The sequence below is a fragment of the Alligator sinensis genome, unplaced genomic scaffold (genome assembly GCF_000455745.1).
Source record: "Alligator sinensis unplaced genomic scaffold, ASM45574v1 scaffold1117_1, whole genome shotgun sequence".
Lineage (NCBI taxonomy): Eukaryota > Metazoa > Chordata > Crocodylia > Alligatoridae > Alligator > Alligator sinensis.
The window spans coordinates 155,806-171,689 of NW_005842919.1; the positions used below are offsets into that span (position 1 = coordinate 155,806).

The window sequence follows — 15,884 nt, forward strand, 5'->3', positions numbered from 1 at the left end:
CCCCCCCCTTCACACCCCCTTCCCCTGCTGGAGGGGTAGGCACCTCCCCCACCTCCCCACCCTGCCACACCACATACACACACACACAACAGTCCTCAAGCCCTGGTCCTCCAACCTTCACCCCCCACAGACTACCTGCCTGCAGCTGCCAGGGCATGTACACAGACACTCCGAATGCCCCTGCCTCCAATTGCCTTCTCCTACTTCCCCCACCCCAGGTAGCTCCTTGCTGAGGAAAACTGGGGAGTGCCAGGGAAAACTTCAGTGCTGTGCAGAGGCAGAGCAAAATCTTGGACATTTGTTGATATTTTAAAAAACGTGTGGACAGAGATGGGGGGATCCAAAAAGAGGACATGTTCAGGAAAACCTGGACATATGGTAACCCTATGTAAACTTAATGCAGCTTTATTTATACTATCAGGCAGGTCAATGATTTTTAAACTTTGATGATCTGTGATAGTTCACCATATGTCCGGGTTTTAAAATATCAACAAATATCACAAAGAGACTGGGGGTAATGGCAGAATGGGGCAGGATGTGGTGTCATGCTATTGCTGAGCTGGGTCAGGTTTCCTGATTCTACATCAGTCTTCAGGACAAGGGTAGGGGTTCCATGGCAGAATAAGTGATATGGAAGCATTCTTTGACTAGGAAGTTTGAAAATCACTGAGCCACTTGATCAGACTTGCCAACAGCAACTTCGGTGTGGGGTTAAACACAAATCCAAAGTATATTCCTGTTCTATTCTTTTTATACATTAGAAGCACTTACATCAAGCACCTGCATCATTGCCCACATAATCAACCACATTTAGTGCTATGTACCTTGCAATTTGCTGATTAATGAAAGCAATTATGACATTCTTATATATCTTCCCAGATTTTGGTTGTATTGTCCTACATACTTTTCTGCTACTAGAGGTTGTATTGATCCTTACATCCCAGGGCTCTTAACAATATTCCAAATGTTCTGATGCACTCTGGTTGTTTCCATGGAACTTCAGATTTGCAGGTTTTAACATTTGCTGCTCTTGCCCTGTCTTAAGGCCTGTATATGCTACCCCAAAATGGGTAAAGAACTAAAAGCTTACTCTCTGCATTTGTTATCCAGCAATCTCAAAGCACTTCACAAAAGAAAGTCAATTTCAGGATCAACATTTTAGCTGGGGAAACAGAGACAGAGATGAAAAGAGATTTATCCTAGCTGACCCAGTGGATTGGTTACAGAACTGAGGATAGATGTCTATTATCTGGACTTCTAACCCAGTACCCAGTCCACTGAATCATTCCACTTCCCTATGGAACCATAAAATTAATCTGTACAACTTATTTATCAGCAGTGTTGTAACTTAGAACTTCTGGAAGTATCGTTGAAGATGAGATATAGTAGGCATGAACTCTTCTAAACAGAGTTGCAAAACGGGGCTAAATTTTTTAAGATTTTTAGGATCCTCTCTACCCAAAGTAGATGTGATACAACCTAAGCTAAAATGCACTATATTTCACAAGTGCAGTGTTCTGTTGTGCGTACAGATTTAGTGCTAGATCCTATGCCTCCTCACTGGAACCATTTGCAGAAGCTACTATGTATTTATTGTTTCCATTATGGTAGAATCCAGAGTCTTGTCTCCATTTCGGCTCTATTTTGCTAGATGTTGTACAGACATACAGCAAATGGTTGCTGTCCTAAATTTCTTGTTATCTTAAAGGTCAAGATGAGTCAGGAAATAAGAAAGTATAAGCAGGGAAAGAACAGGAAGTAATAATAGATGAGCTGCATGCATGGTTCACAGCTTTAGTTAGCCCGTCAGCAATTCAGGCCTCCTTCCTCCTGCTTAAACATACAATGGAGGATTGGTCTTTAGGTTTTGGTCCTCAGTACAAAGAGGTGAGGTTACCACCTCATCTGAGGGCCATCTGGAAGTTCTGTTTTAGGCTGATTTAAGGCTTTAACCTCATCTCAGTTCTAAGTGTCGATCTTCTGTGTCTAATAATAAACCTAAATCATTAAAGCAACTTCTGGATACCTTGGAATTGACCGAAAAATGTTGAGAATTTCTATTTATTTACAAAAAATGATAAATTTCCTTCCATCAGGCCCAAGTAGCTCATTATAAGGTGAAGGAAAATTTCACCTCATAGTTTTAATTTGATTTGTGGTGTTCTTTTCATATGTCTTTCAATAAAGCCATGACCATGGGACCATTTCATTTCAATGTGGATGTCTCAGTTGGGTACTTAAAACAGTCTTTTTCAACAGAATATTTGAGCACGTCACAATATGTAATGTATTACTTCTCTCAACACCTCGGTGAGGTAGGGCAGTGGTGTTCAAGCCAGTATTGTTCTCTCAGTTTTACGGAGGAGGGACTGAGGCACCAGGATTCCTTTGCAACCTTTGCACATCACTTATAATTTATAATGGAAGTAGATGTTGAAGTGGGTCTTCCAGATCTGAAATTAGAACTTTATCCACCAAACTATCATCCTGCTGTTTCCTGATTGTATAGGAGTTATGCTTATGGCTTAATGCAGAACAGCTGGTTTTGCAGTCATGGCAGCTTTGTTAACTTTGCTAATAAAGTTGTTCACTTGCTGTATCTGGGACACAGAAAGAGTGGAGCTAAAAGTTCACATATAAATGCAATTTCTTGCTTTGCTTATGTCTTTATCTGAATGTTTTGAATGTAATATTTTTTGTGTACCTAAGGTACCACCTCCTGCCTTATGTTCCATTGCAATCCCTAAAATCAGCCAAAAGCAGCCTCCTGCAAGTACCAGCTGTGTGCCAAATCCATTTGGCAAAAACATGGCGTGTGTCAGAGCCGAAGCCTGGGCATCTTCAGGAAATTCTGATTCCCTCCCAATTTTGGAGGGGAGGTTTGAATGAGAAATTTCACTCAGAATACACCAAATGAAAGAGCTGAAATGTCAGTCTGACAGTACTTTGCAGAAGAGACCATTAAGAAGGCAGGTTCATTTTCTGGGCAGCTCTGGCACACAGGGTAGCACTGGCTTCTGCACTCTTCTTTGTGGCAGCACAGCCAGTCACCAGCTTGTGGCAACAGAAATTATCCTCCTATCCCCACCCACCACCTCTTTGGCAAAGGCAGTACTTAGGACTGCTGCTCCAGTTGCTCCCTCTCAGTTATGCCAATACTTAGCACAAGCAGGAGGAGGCAACAGGGGAGGACTTCTCAGTCTTCCTGAGAAAGAAGGGCAATCAGCTAATTACCTCAGGTGTCTGTACCTGAACCTAGGAAACAAGCAGGAAGAATTGGAAGGGGTCACAAAAAGGGACAGGGGAAGAAGAGAACTTGAGGATGGGTAGGGGAGAGACTGTTTGCTCATCTGGCAGGAAAACTGAGTCATGGGGGGTTGGGGGCTCCTGGGGCTACCTTGGCAGATGACCTTGGCACCGGGTAGGAGAGGGGATGAGCTCATTGCCCTCATGCTTAGTGCTGAGCTCATTGGTATCACTGCTGATTGTCTGACACTGAGCTCAGCCTCAAACTCATTGCTGATTGGCTGGGAGCCCGACAGAGTAGAGCTGCATTTTTAAAAAGGGAATTTCTTTTTTGTCAGTCAGAAAAAAACACATAGGGCAGACAACTGCTACTGATGTTCCTGCCTGTTCCAGGGAGGCAGGGGAAGGGAGGGCACTGTGGACTTTTAAGTAGCGATCGCCTTGGCAGCAAGGCCTCTGCTGCTGCAATTAAACCTGCACCTAAACCTGCCCCCTCACCCAATCAGGGGGTGCGGTGGTGGGGACACATTCTGAGTGTGAAAATAGTGGCTTCTGCCATGATCAGGCCATGTTGTTAGTGAGCTGGGCCCATGATTTAACCCAGCCAGCAGTGTGCCCTTCTTGTGAAGAAGACTAACAGCATACTGGGCTACGTTAGCAGGAGCGCTGCAAGCAGATCGAGAGAAGTGATTATTCCTTTCTATTGAGCACTGATGAGGCCGTATGTGGAGTACACACGGGTCTCTCTTTATGTGAGGGTTGCGTCCCAAAAAAACTTGCATGAAGCAAATTTGCATAAAGCAAATCCATTATTACATGTAATTAATAGGGATATGTACCAGCCTTACTCTACTGCCCCCCCACAAACCATGACAAATTCAAACAGTAATCACACAATACAATAACTGTTGTATGGAGAGGCTATGAGCTCTGTGCTGCGAGCAGCAGTATGTGCAGGGGGTGCGTCACCAGCCGGCTCTCTCCCTCCCCTGACGAGCCACCGGAGTCTCCGTCCTGCTCCCTGCTGGGGCCCCAAGCACCCCCTGGATGGACAGCAGCCCTAGTCCTGCACAGCTCCCTCCCTACAGGGTCCTCAGTCCCCCTCTTCCCTCCCACTTACCTGCCAGAGCTGCCCTCAAGGCTACTTGGGGCCATATGCATGTACTGTACATGCACATGGTGCCCCCAGTCTCATTACCTTCCTTCTGCTTCCTCCCAGCTCCCTGCAGGCTGGAACTCTGCCAGCCTTCAGGGAGCTCATTGCTGGCCAACTTCGCATAAGATCAGATTTTTCTCGCACAAAGCGAATTTCTGGTATAAATAAGGTTGTCACATATAAGCGAATTTGCTCAAGATGAATTTGCATAAAGAGAGACCCAAATGTACTGTGTCCAGTTCTGGGGACCCCACTACAGAAAGGATGTGGATGAATTGCAGAGAGTCCAGCAGAGGGCAATGAAAATGATTAAGGGGCTGGGGAGCATGGTTTATGAGTAGGGTGTGAGGGAACTGGGCTTATTTAGTCCACAGAAGAGAAGACTGAGTGGGGATTTAATTGCAGTCTTCAACTATATGAAGGGTGGTTCTAAAGGGGATGGCGCTAGACCACCACTGTTCTCAGTGGTGGCAGATGACAGTACAAGGAGCAATGGTCTCAAATTGCAGCAAGGGAAGTTTAGGATAGATATTAGGGGAAACCTTCTGACTGGGAGGGCATTAAAGCACTGGACCAGGTTATTCAGAGAGGTTGTGCACTCTCCATCCCTGGAGGTTTTTAAGATTCAGCTAGATAGTCTTGGGTGGGATGATCTAGTTGGGGATGGTCCTGCTTTGAGCAAGGAGTAGACTAGATGACCTTCTCAGGTCCTTTCCGACCCTAGTTTTCTATGATTCTATGAATTATTCCACTAAAATCAAACTGAAGGGGCAAGTCTACCTCCTCAATGGAGCATGCTAGAGTGCTGCCATGAAGCATGGCATGCTTGCCTCACATATGCTTCAACCTGATTGGTTGTCATGGAGATGTCTTTGTGCAGTGCCAGGCCAGCACTGAAGAAAAGAAGCTATGTTACATCTGTTTTGGGGTGCGATGCATGCAAACCAGGCGTGTTGTGCCTCCCTGTGGTGTTTCCTCCCACTTTCCCTAGATCATAAGCATTGGTCAAGGAGTGAGTCATTCTTGTCTGACCTGCTCAAAGAAAATGTAATTGGATTTACAAATAAAATCTGTCCCCCAACATAAGGGCTTATAGGAATTAGAAAGAAGAGATCTCTACATTATCTAGCCTGTCTTGCACAGGTCATTTTAGGATTGCTTCCTGCAACATATCACTTGGTGTCAGGCTTGTTTGCTAAATATCCCCAAGCTGCTGACCTAGCAGAGACATGCTTATAGCTTTTTCTGGTGTGAGATTTTGAGTCATATTTTTTTTAAACATTCTAATATTTACTAATAATAATAGTGTTGTGTCATGCTGCAGAGGAGACAATGCATTTGGAGGGTTGTCTTATCTGATAAAGGCTGAGGAAGTTTTTTATAATGATGTCAGGGATATATTTGGTAGCCGTGTGGGTCTGACACAAAAAGAAGTGCAAAACTCTAGAACCTTTCGTTCAAAGATGATACCTTTTTTTAGATCAACTAGGAAATCACAATATAATTTGTTGTGAGTTTTAGTTGGTCTAATAAAAGGTATCATCTCTGACCAAAGATTTCTAGAGTTTTACATTTCTTTTATGATGACATGAAGTCCATCACTGTCAGGATGAATGCACTGAGTGGAAATTAATGTTTGAATGAAGAGAGATCTAATCACGTGTCATTTTCTTGTCTTTAACAGTTTGCATCAGGGAGGTATCATGCTTTTTGTCTTCTTCTTTAAACAAACGCTTAAATACAAAGTGAAAATTTTATCTTAGTCTAAGTCTAGATGTAGGTCTGTTGCTTATTGAGACGCTGGCTATGTCAGAAGACAGGTTATTAGTTCTGTGCTATTGTTCAGATCTTATATTAGAAGCCTCTTGATTTCAGATGAGAAAAGTGAACTGGTTTGGGGTCTTGGTTTCTATTTAGCCCTGAAAATTTGAGAGGATGGAAATGCATGTACTGTGTATTTGGCAGGTGGCTGAAAGTGGTTCTATCTACCTAAGTGTCCCTTTGGCAAGGCAGCAAACAAAAGGAATGTAGCTACACTCAGAAAGGATTACTTGGAGGCATTCATGTAACATATGCATGACTTGGCAAGATACAAAAGCTATGAATAAAAGTATACTGATAAGAAAACATAACCGAATCCTCTTTATATTTTTCCTCTTTAATGGCATTTGCATAAGAAAGCCTTTTGTGCATTGAAGTCTCAAAATAAATACATCCCTGGTTTTCCTTCCAAATGAGCAAATGGTGAATGAAGATTTTTTTTCTCAGAGGAGGAAAATAAACAATTTCATAATTATTGCTGCAGTCTTTTTGAGCAGGTTCAGCTTTTTGGTACAAAATGTGATACTTAATGGGAAGACAGTAAACGAAATGGAGAAAGACTCCGTATGTTGTAGATGAAAGCCTAACATTGGAGCCTTGAAGAAAATACTCTTTTCAGTGGTATGTAAAATGCTTGCTTAGATGTGAAATTAGGCACGTTCAGTGTAGAAGCAGGACACTTCTGAAGCTATATTGCAAAGAGAATTGACTCTTTGGCTTTTCTATCTCTTTCTCCCACAAAGCACGCTGCGATTAACTTCAGGTGTTCAGATGACTGAATCAAAATCATGCTGTGTTTTGAAAACTCTGTGACATCAGGTTGTCCCTTCTGTTAGTTCTAAATAAGACTAAGCTACAAATAGAATGATCATACACTAGTTCTTTGGTTCCTCAAAATGAAAAGTGAGGCAAATTGTTTAAAACTTTCATGGTTCTTAAGTTTTATAGTTCCAACTGGTAAGATATTTTGAGAGTAGGCCATAAATGCTTACTTTGTGAACTCAGGCCATTTTTGTAGCATGGGCACCCAAGTTGCATCCTTAAGGTTTTCTTGTGCATGCAGTGTCTATGCAAAATCTCCAACTGCACAAAAATACTGGCATTTGCAACTGAAAACAGGTAGTTCCATTAATCTTTTTTAAATGTAGGGGGGGAAAAACAAACCCTCTAGCTTGTTCTGTGCTCTGATGTGACCTTTATCTACCTTTTAGCTCTGTAAGCAAGACCTAACTACTCTCATTTGAAGAGGCCCTAGGTCATCTATATTTTATGGAAGTTTCCTATATCTGCTTGCTTACACAATTATTTCCAGTAGTTTTGATACTCTTTAATCCTGCAAATCCTTTCTTTAAACCCACAATTTCCTCCAATCCCCCAGGATATACCCAAGCATGGTAATGCAATTATTTTTTTAAGTAAATGTGAACTCTAAATCAGTGAGTTACTTCAGCAGGTGCTCAACTTTAAGCATGAGACCCATATTGACTTCAATGGATCTGCTTGTTGCAACATTTAGGATCATTTTCTTTCTGGTTTTACTGTTTCAGGTTTGCCAATGAGTAAAAGAAATGAAACAGGAACCAAAATAGCCTTTATTTCTTATCAGTTGGGTGGTAAGTCCAGCTGAGAAGGGGGAATAAGTGAGGATACATATCTAAAGTTGTCCAGAAAGCATACATCTTTGAACCAGCAGTCACAGGCTAACACATGGATGCACACAGCTAGATAATATTCGTTTCTTTTGCATATCATTCCATTAACATTGCAATCCAATTTCTACATTCTTTGACTGCCTGGCATCTTCCAAGGTGCTCAGAAACCTATACCTGGGTTGAAGTGATACTGAATACAGAATAGTTGGAAATTTGTCAGCAGGCCCCACCTTCACTCACCCCACCTCAAATTCCTGGTCCCTCTGGGATCCCTGGAAGCCAGGTAAAACAGCTCCCTGGTCCAGATACAGCCCACGGGTCATATGTCTGATACCCCTCTATTGGCGGTTAGCTGTACCAGTTGATAGAATTTAAGCAGCTTGTGGTCTGATCTCCTTCCAAGCATTTGGGACTTGTGCAAAACCAGCCTGAAATTCTGGGAACTATAGCCAACTCTTTCATATCCCTTTCACCCTGCTCTATCCAGAAGCACCTGAACACAACAGAGAACCCATCATGAAACATCACGACTTGTAAATGGCTTTAGTACAAGCTTTAAATCTACTGAAATAGTACATAGTACTGTGAAGTTTAATTATAGGCAAGACTCCCATAAACAATTAGCCACCTCTCTCTCCTAGTCATCTGTCACAGTGTCATATCATGTGGCTTGATTGTGATGGAAGATGGTAATAGATTTGTCAAATAAACAGATTCAAACAACTTTTCCTCCTTCCTTCCTTCCTCAGACCTGCCTACTGGTCTGAGTGCCCTAGTGCCACCATTCTGTACACAGAAAGGGAGCAGTTCCTTGTACCCTCTTTCCTTCTACTCAGGAGAGAACACAATGTAAAAACAACTATATTAACATTGGTAGGACAGAAAGTAAAATGTGTGTTCTCAGTGGGACTTAATTTCAGTAGAACAAATTGATAACTTAGAAGCATTTGTGTAAAACACTGCAGATCCTTAGCGAAGAAAATGTACGATATCAAAATAATTTGAATTCAAACACTGTATGCTGGGGAAGGCCTCTGCTGCACCCAGATGTGCAAGGGGTACCACTTGTGAAAATGCATCCTACTCTCTGCCCTGGCTCACATGCAATAATGTCTGGAAAAAATGGCATGTAGTCATTGCTGATCACACCTAGGGTGCATCCAGTGCCATTCTTAGCCTCCAGCATGCTTACTTGCACACACCCAGTGCCACCCAAAGGGTGGCCACATGCCATTTTCTCAGCATTTGAACTGAGCAGAAGCAAGTGGATTGAGCATGTTAACATAGCAATGACTCCCTTGCAAAGAGATAGTGTGTTTGTGTGTGTGTGGGTGTGTATATATATATATATATATATATATATATGGCATTAGAAGCTAAGGGTTTGATCCCAAATCCATAGGAATCCTTCCATTGACTTCAGTAGGCTCTTGATGAGACTAAAAGGAACCAGAAGTTAGTGGTTAGCTATGTGCAGATTAAATGAATGCTGCAAAGATGCATCTAGAGAAAAAAATGGGAGCTGAGTGGATAAAAACTGCTTGCTCATCATTATTTTTACCTCATACACAGCATTCCCTCTAAGCTGCATGGTGTGCATGGCCATGCAGGGGTGACTGGCAGCGCAGTGTGAATGCGCCTGTGTGGCCGTGCACTCCACACAGCTTAGAGGGAATGCTGTTCAGACAGTTAGCCCCCACATGAAGTTATCACATCTCATCTGTCTGAAAACGGAAGTTTTCAGCACTCTTTTAATGAGATTTAGAAAAACTTTCAGTGTACTGTTATTTAGCATGCTGTAAAAAGACAAAGCCCCAAAAAATCCAGAATAGACAGAGAAGAAGTATTCAGGCAAAAATTAGAAAAATAGTTCCCAGCTCTCAAAAATATTTTCATGCTTGCTGAAGGCATTTTGGTGACTCGAAGAACCTACATTATGATGCAGAGTGAAGGCCTTGATGATACAGCCTACTTTGTCCTCCATTTCAGAACTGCTGATGGCAAACTGATAGCAAAATGCTCTGTAGACTGATGAAGGATTTTCTTTGTCTAGGGATAGGTTCTCTGCATTTCTATAGCCAAAAGATTTACAACAGATTAACAATCACAAAGGATGGTCTCCCTTCTTCATTGAGCATTAGAGGGCAAGGTACCCAGGACTGACTGGTGTCTGCATATGTATTTTTATCATTCTTTCCTTAGATAGGGTTATACCAGGCTGGATTGGCATTTCACAGTCCAGCCAGTTAAAGACACCGTGGAGCAAGTGAAGGAACCAGAATGTCACAGTCTGCTTCCTGCTCTCCTGGGACAAAGTGCCTTGTGCTGTTAGTGTGCTTCTCCATCTCTGCTGTGTGGAGCTGCCCTGCCTTTTCCCCACTCACTCTCTGTTCACTGTCATGGGGGGCGTGGGGAGCATAAGCCTTGAAGTGGCTGCAGGCCTAGCCTGCATGGGCTGGGGTGATGTAGATAAATCAGCATGTGGGTGTGCCTAGGGTATGCCCAGAGCAGCATGCAGCAGGGCTTAGTCATTAACCTTTATGGCATTGGTATGTATCTCTGCATATATCATTGGGTCAGAGCTGAGAACCATTCTAACTTGGGATGAGATGGAAGCATCATAGCAAATGTCCATGCAACAGCCCTGATGGATCACCAGCAGCTTTGATGTTAGAAGTGCCTCTGGCCCAGATGGTGAGCGGCCCGTGCGTGGCCATGCAGGGGCAGAGGGGCATGCAAGAAGCCTCCCCACTTGCATGGCTGTGCAAGGGCTGTGCACAATAGCGGAGAGCTAGCTCCAGAGAGCACAGGGACTGGCAGCAGGAGACTGAAAGATGTGTGGGGATGAGACAGGACCCTGGCCCTAATGCAGGGGCCAATGCACTGGGTCAACCCTATTGATATTGTATCTACTGCCACTCCCGAGGAAACCTGGCTCTGTAGAGCCCCCTAGGCCCTACGGCTATGGCCAGCCAACCACAACAAAGCTCTAAAGGCATGTAATACTAGTCAGTAGGGGTGATGATAACAATAATATGTTTTTCCTTGGTCTGCTCTTGTTTTGTTGGACTAAGGAGCCTCCGGTACTTAGTGCACCAGGTAAGCTATGGGCTCAGTCGATCACACAGTGAACTGCCAGGTAACCCTTACTAAATGGACCAGACTTATAACTGCAGGCTGACAGGTGGTGGTATAAAGGGGCTCACAAGAGCATATAGTTTGGTATAGTTTGCCGTTTCCTTTGCAAGGGGCTTTCCTTTACCTCAGTTTCAAGATGAAACTGGATGCTTATCTTGCTGGGATCCTATGACCCCAGCTGACTTCCTGCCCTTTGGGCGGGGGGCTGGACTCGATGATCTTCCGAGGTCCCTTCCAGCCCTGATGTCTATGAAATCTATGAAACCTGCCTCTGAACTTGGCTTACCTCCCTTTCTGCTGGAGAGACCTTTCCAGATGCAGAGGACACGGGATTCACTTTTAGTTACCAAAAGAGCAGGAATAGAGGGAAGCTGGCATTTGGTTTATTGAACATCAATCAGTTTTGACTAATGTGTGATTGCTTTTAGGGGCAACCAAAGACATGGGGAAGATGCTGGGTGGGGATGAAGAAAAAGATCCTGATGCTGCCAAGAAAGAAGAGGAACGACAGGAAGCCCTTAGGCAGGAAGAGGAGGAAAGGAAAGCAAAATATGCAAAGATGGAGGCTGAAAGAGAAGTCATGAGACAAGGAATTCGAGACAAGGTAAGTGTCACCTTCTAACTGCACTAACTGCAGGGTAGATATGCAGTTTTATAGATATGCACCTTCATCGATATGCACCTTTGTCTAACTAAATAAGAAACATAGAGAGAACACAAGGTTTTCTGAACCCAAGTTCACTTGTGCTAGGTAATTGCTTTGCTGCACTCAACTTTTAGCGTTCACTTTTGTTTTGAACCTTTGCCACTTAACAAGCCTTGTGTTCAAGAGCACAGTCATATCAAAATGCCAAATATGGATGAATGAAGAGGACTGTTGTATTTTTTTCTTTTTTACATCTTGAATTACTTTGTTACTTTTCTTGTCATATCATGACAGCATAAGACTCTCTGAGGCCATATCATTGGTTTATACAAAACACCATAATTCAGTCTGGTTCTGTTCTAAGTGAGGGTGTCCTAATACTCAGTGGGCACCTCTACACATGCATTGACTCCAACCTAGATTTACTGAGCAGTAAGATACTGTGCACTAAGGGTCTTTGGGCAGGTATCTACATGTGCATAGATTAGGGAGAAAATTTGCTCCCAGGTCCCTGCAGCCCTGCAATGCACCCTTGCAACCACCGGGGGTGGGGGATGGAGCTCCAAGCTCTGGCTGCAGCTGCCAGCAGGCTGGCAGCCATTTTTAAAAGCCAGCCCCACTCTCTGCTCTCTGGGCAGCCTCTTCCTTTGTTTAGGAGCAGCATGGCAAGTGCAGAGGCAGCACATGGCAGCTTTGTTTGTGCCTCCCTGCACTATGGCTGCCCTAGCCCCTGGCAGTGACAAACAGCTTTCTGGGGTCTTGCTGACCACTGTGATCACCCTACTGGCCTGCCAGACTAACCGTCACCTGGCCCATGGCTGGCTTGCTCCTCCCGGCTCCCCCATGACCAGCGACCACCTGCCCAGCCGCAGCTTACCCTGCCAGGGCCACCGCTGCTAGGGATGCCATTCAACGGCTCCAGGATGCTGCTGCTGGGGCTGCCATCAGCCTCCTAGGCCTCCAGTCCCACTACCTCTGGGCCCACTGCCCCACCCACCATTGGTGGCAGCACCTTGTCCAGCATGTCTGGGATGATGAACAGTGGTTAGATGGCTTCTGGAAGACCCAGTCCACCTTCTGGGACCTGCTGCACCAGCTCCAGCCCCACCTGGAGTGCCAGGAGACCAGCATGTATCCAGCCCTCCCTGCTGACACCTGCCTAGCTCTGGTGCTGCTGAAGCTGGCCACGTCCACCAGTTTCTGGTATGTTAGCCACCTGTTTGGCATGCACAAGACCACCACCAGGGAGGCTGTTTTGCAGATGTGCAGTGCCCTCCAGGACATGCTGGCAGACACTGTCCTCCATGACCGTGGCAAGGTTCTGTGCAGTGGGATTTCCCCAGTGTTATTGGGGCCTGGACTGGACCCACATACTGGTCACCTGCCTGTCCCATAGAGACTGCCCCTACTCAGGAGATTCCACTCCATGGCCCTGCAGGCCATGGTGGACAACCAGAGCACATTCATGCATGTGAGTGCCCATGTCTTTTGCAACTCTGGCCTGGTGAGACTGGTGGAGAGCAGGCACTTCACACGGGAGGTGCTGGACCTGTATCTGGGCGCCATGGCCATCCCTCCCCCATTTATCAGGGACCCTACCTACCTGCTTCTCCCCTGGCTGATGAGGCCCTACAGCAGTCACCTGGACCCCTGCCAGGCCCACTTTAACTGGCGACTGGGCCAGATCTGTACCCTGATTTAATGCTCATTCGGCCACCTCAAGAGCTGCTGGTGCTCCCTCACTTCCCACCTTGAGGTCACCAAAGAGAACCTCCATTGGGTCATCGTTGCAGCCTTCATGATGTATAATATCTGTGAGGCCCAGGGAGAGATATTCCATGAGGCCTGAGTGGAGGAGATGTGATGCATGGAGGCAGCCTGGCAGTGGGAGCACCTCCAGTGGTGACAGCAGCAGGTCCTGCCTGACAAGGCCCCAGGAGAGCTGCACACCTGCCAGCAGAGGCCAGGGCACTGCATACAGAAGGCTCTAGCAGATCACCTCCTGCAGTTTTCCCTGCTCTAGCTCTCCTGCCCTGCTGCCCACAGACCCCCTACCCCCTGCCCATCCCCAGCACCACTTCCATTGCAGGCACCCATCCAAAGAAGAAACCTTTATTCCCCTCACAGCACACCCCCCCCATTCGCCCCCCCCTTCAGCACAGAGCCCTCTACCCCCTCAACGCACAGAGCCCCCTCCTTCTCCTCTCTCAACAAACAGAGCCCCTCCACCACCCTCCCCACCCACCAACAATAAAAAACCCTTTTCCCAGTGCATAAATTATTTACAGTCTTTGTTTTGGTGTCCTGGAATGAGGAGCTGTGGGGTGGGGACACCTAGGGGGCAGGGCCTTGGGGCAGATGGCCAACACCCCAACCTCTGAACATTCCCCTGTGGACCTGCATGCTGTGGCAACTGCAGTGGGTGAGAGGCTTGCCTAGGGGCAACAGTGCCTGGGGCTCCTCTGGGATGGGCAGCATCACCTCTGGCTGGTGGATTCCAGGCCCAGCAGGGCAGACATCCAGTCCTAGTGCCACTCCAGGCAGCTCTGACTCCATGCCCACGTGGAGCTAGGGTGAGTGGTAGGCCTGGGACCAGGTGGGTGGTGGCAGACCCAGGGCAGGGACTGGGCCAGGTGCTCCTGCAGCCAGGAGACAGCAGAGGACCTTCTCCCAGGTCCAGGCAGGGGCCTGCTCTGGGGCAGCAAGTGGCTGCCAGCGGGCCTGTGGTGCTAGGGATCATGCTGGGCAATGGGTAGGACAAACAAGTTCTCCAGGCCCAGAGCAGTGTCCAGGATCCAATGGTATATTATCCATCACCTACATTGCCCAGCCCAGGATGATGTTCTGCTCCCACAGGACCTAGATCTGCTCCTGGTCCAGGGCCAAGCTCTCCCTGGAATACGAAGTCCTGTGCCTGCAGGCCAGGCAGGCCAGGTCCTCCTCCTGTCACCTCTCCTCCCAGGCCAGGTCGTCTTCCCACCCACCCATGCAGTCTCCTCCAGCTCCTTGGCCACTGCCACCAGCTGCTGCAGGAGGAGGGTCTGGTCCTACATGTGCCTCTGGCACAACCAGCACATACAAACAGCCCCAGCGGTGGGTGGTAGCGTCCCTGATCCAGCATCCCCAATGACCACTCCAGCCTCTCCCCTGATTCCAGATGCTGGGTCTGCAGAGCCAGGAGACAGAAGCCTTTTCTGAGAGTTTGCAACATTTCTGGGATAAGATGCACTGCACCAGGGTCCATGCGCTGCCTGTCTTAAATTAGGGGTCAGACATGAATGGGTGCCCAGGGACCATGGTAAGTGTCACAGGGGAGAGCAGCTGGAAGAGCCCCAAACAACAAATGGGGATCCCCTAGGACAGGGATCATGTACAAAAGAAGAAAAAACAAAAACAATCAAAGAGAAACACTTACCTGCAGCAGGGTCCACAGCGCAGCTGGAGCAAGGGAGAAAATCCACTCAGGTTGTGAGTCGCGCCTTTATCCAGCTGAAACCTGCTGGTGACCTCATTGGCAATCACCGTGCGGAGATAAAAAGGATCACAAGAGAAGACGGTGGGAGGAATGGAGGAGAGTCGGAGAGGACTCTCAAGCCAGGTGACGTGAGGGATACTCCTGAAGAGAGAGAGCTGGCAGGGGCTCCCTGTGCCAGCAGAGATCAGCGTGACAAGGAGGCAGAGGAGCCAGAGGAGGCTCTCTGCACTGGCAGAGGTGGGTGCGTCAGAGGAACAGGAGAGACAGAGGAGGCTCTCTGAACCAACAAAGGTTGGAGCATCAGGGGGACGAGAGAGCCAGAGGAGGCTCTCCCTGCTGGCAGGAATGGCCATGAGCAGCAAAAGAGGCTGCGGAGCACAACAGCAGGAGGCTGGGCACCGGCATCTAGTATAGAAGGTTGCCAGCCACTTGAGAAGGTACCGCAGGATGTCGGTAGTGGGATGCCTCCAACAGCGTCTGAGGAGGGTAGTACCACATACCATGCTCAGCGAGGTGAGGGGAGAAACAACCCGGGACGAGGGACTGCGGTCAACCCTGGCCAGACAATGGGTCAGCCCCAGTGAGATCCTAAGGGGAAACAATGCCCTGCTATCCTAGCAATAGGGCTGGGGGGAGGAAACCGGATGGGTCCTTCCTGACTTTTAGTTTCATAGATTCATAGATTCATAGACGTTAGGGTCAAAAGGGACCTCAATAGATCATCAAGTCCAACCCCCTGCATATGCAGGA

At 46.8% G+C, this 15,884-nt stretch overlaps 1 protein-coding gene across 1 annotated transcript in view; it reads left to right on the forward strand.

Moving 5' to 3' along the window:
• The window catches only part of CPLX1 (complexin 1), a 265,911-nt gene that overhangs the window by 152,364 nt on the left and 97,663 nt on the right, over positions 1 to 15,884 (forward strand). Inside the window, exon 2 of the mRNA XM_025192398.1 lies at positions 11,442 to 11,617. Coding sequence (XP_025048183.1) covers positions 11,442 to 11,617 — 176 coding nt within the window. The remainder of the gene's footprint in view (positions 1 to 11,441; positions 11,618 to 15,884) is intronic.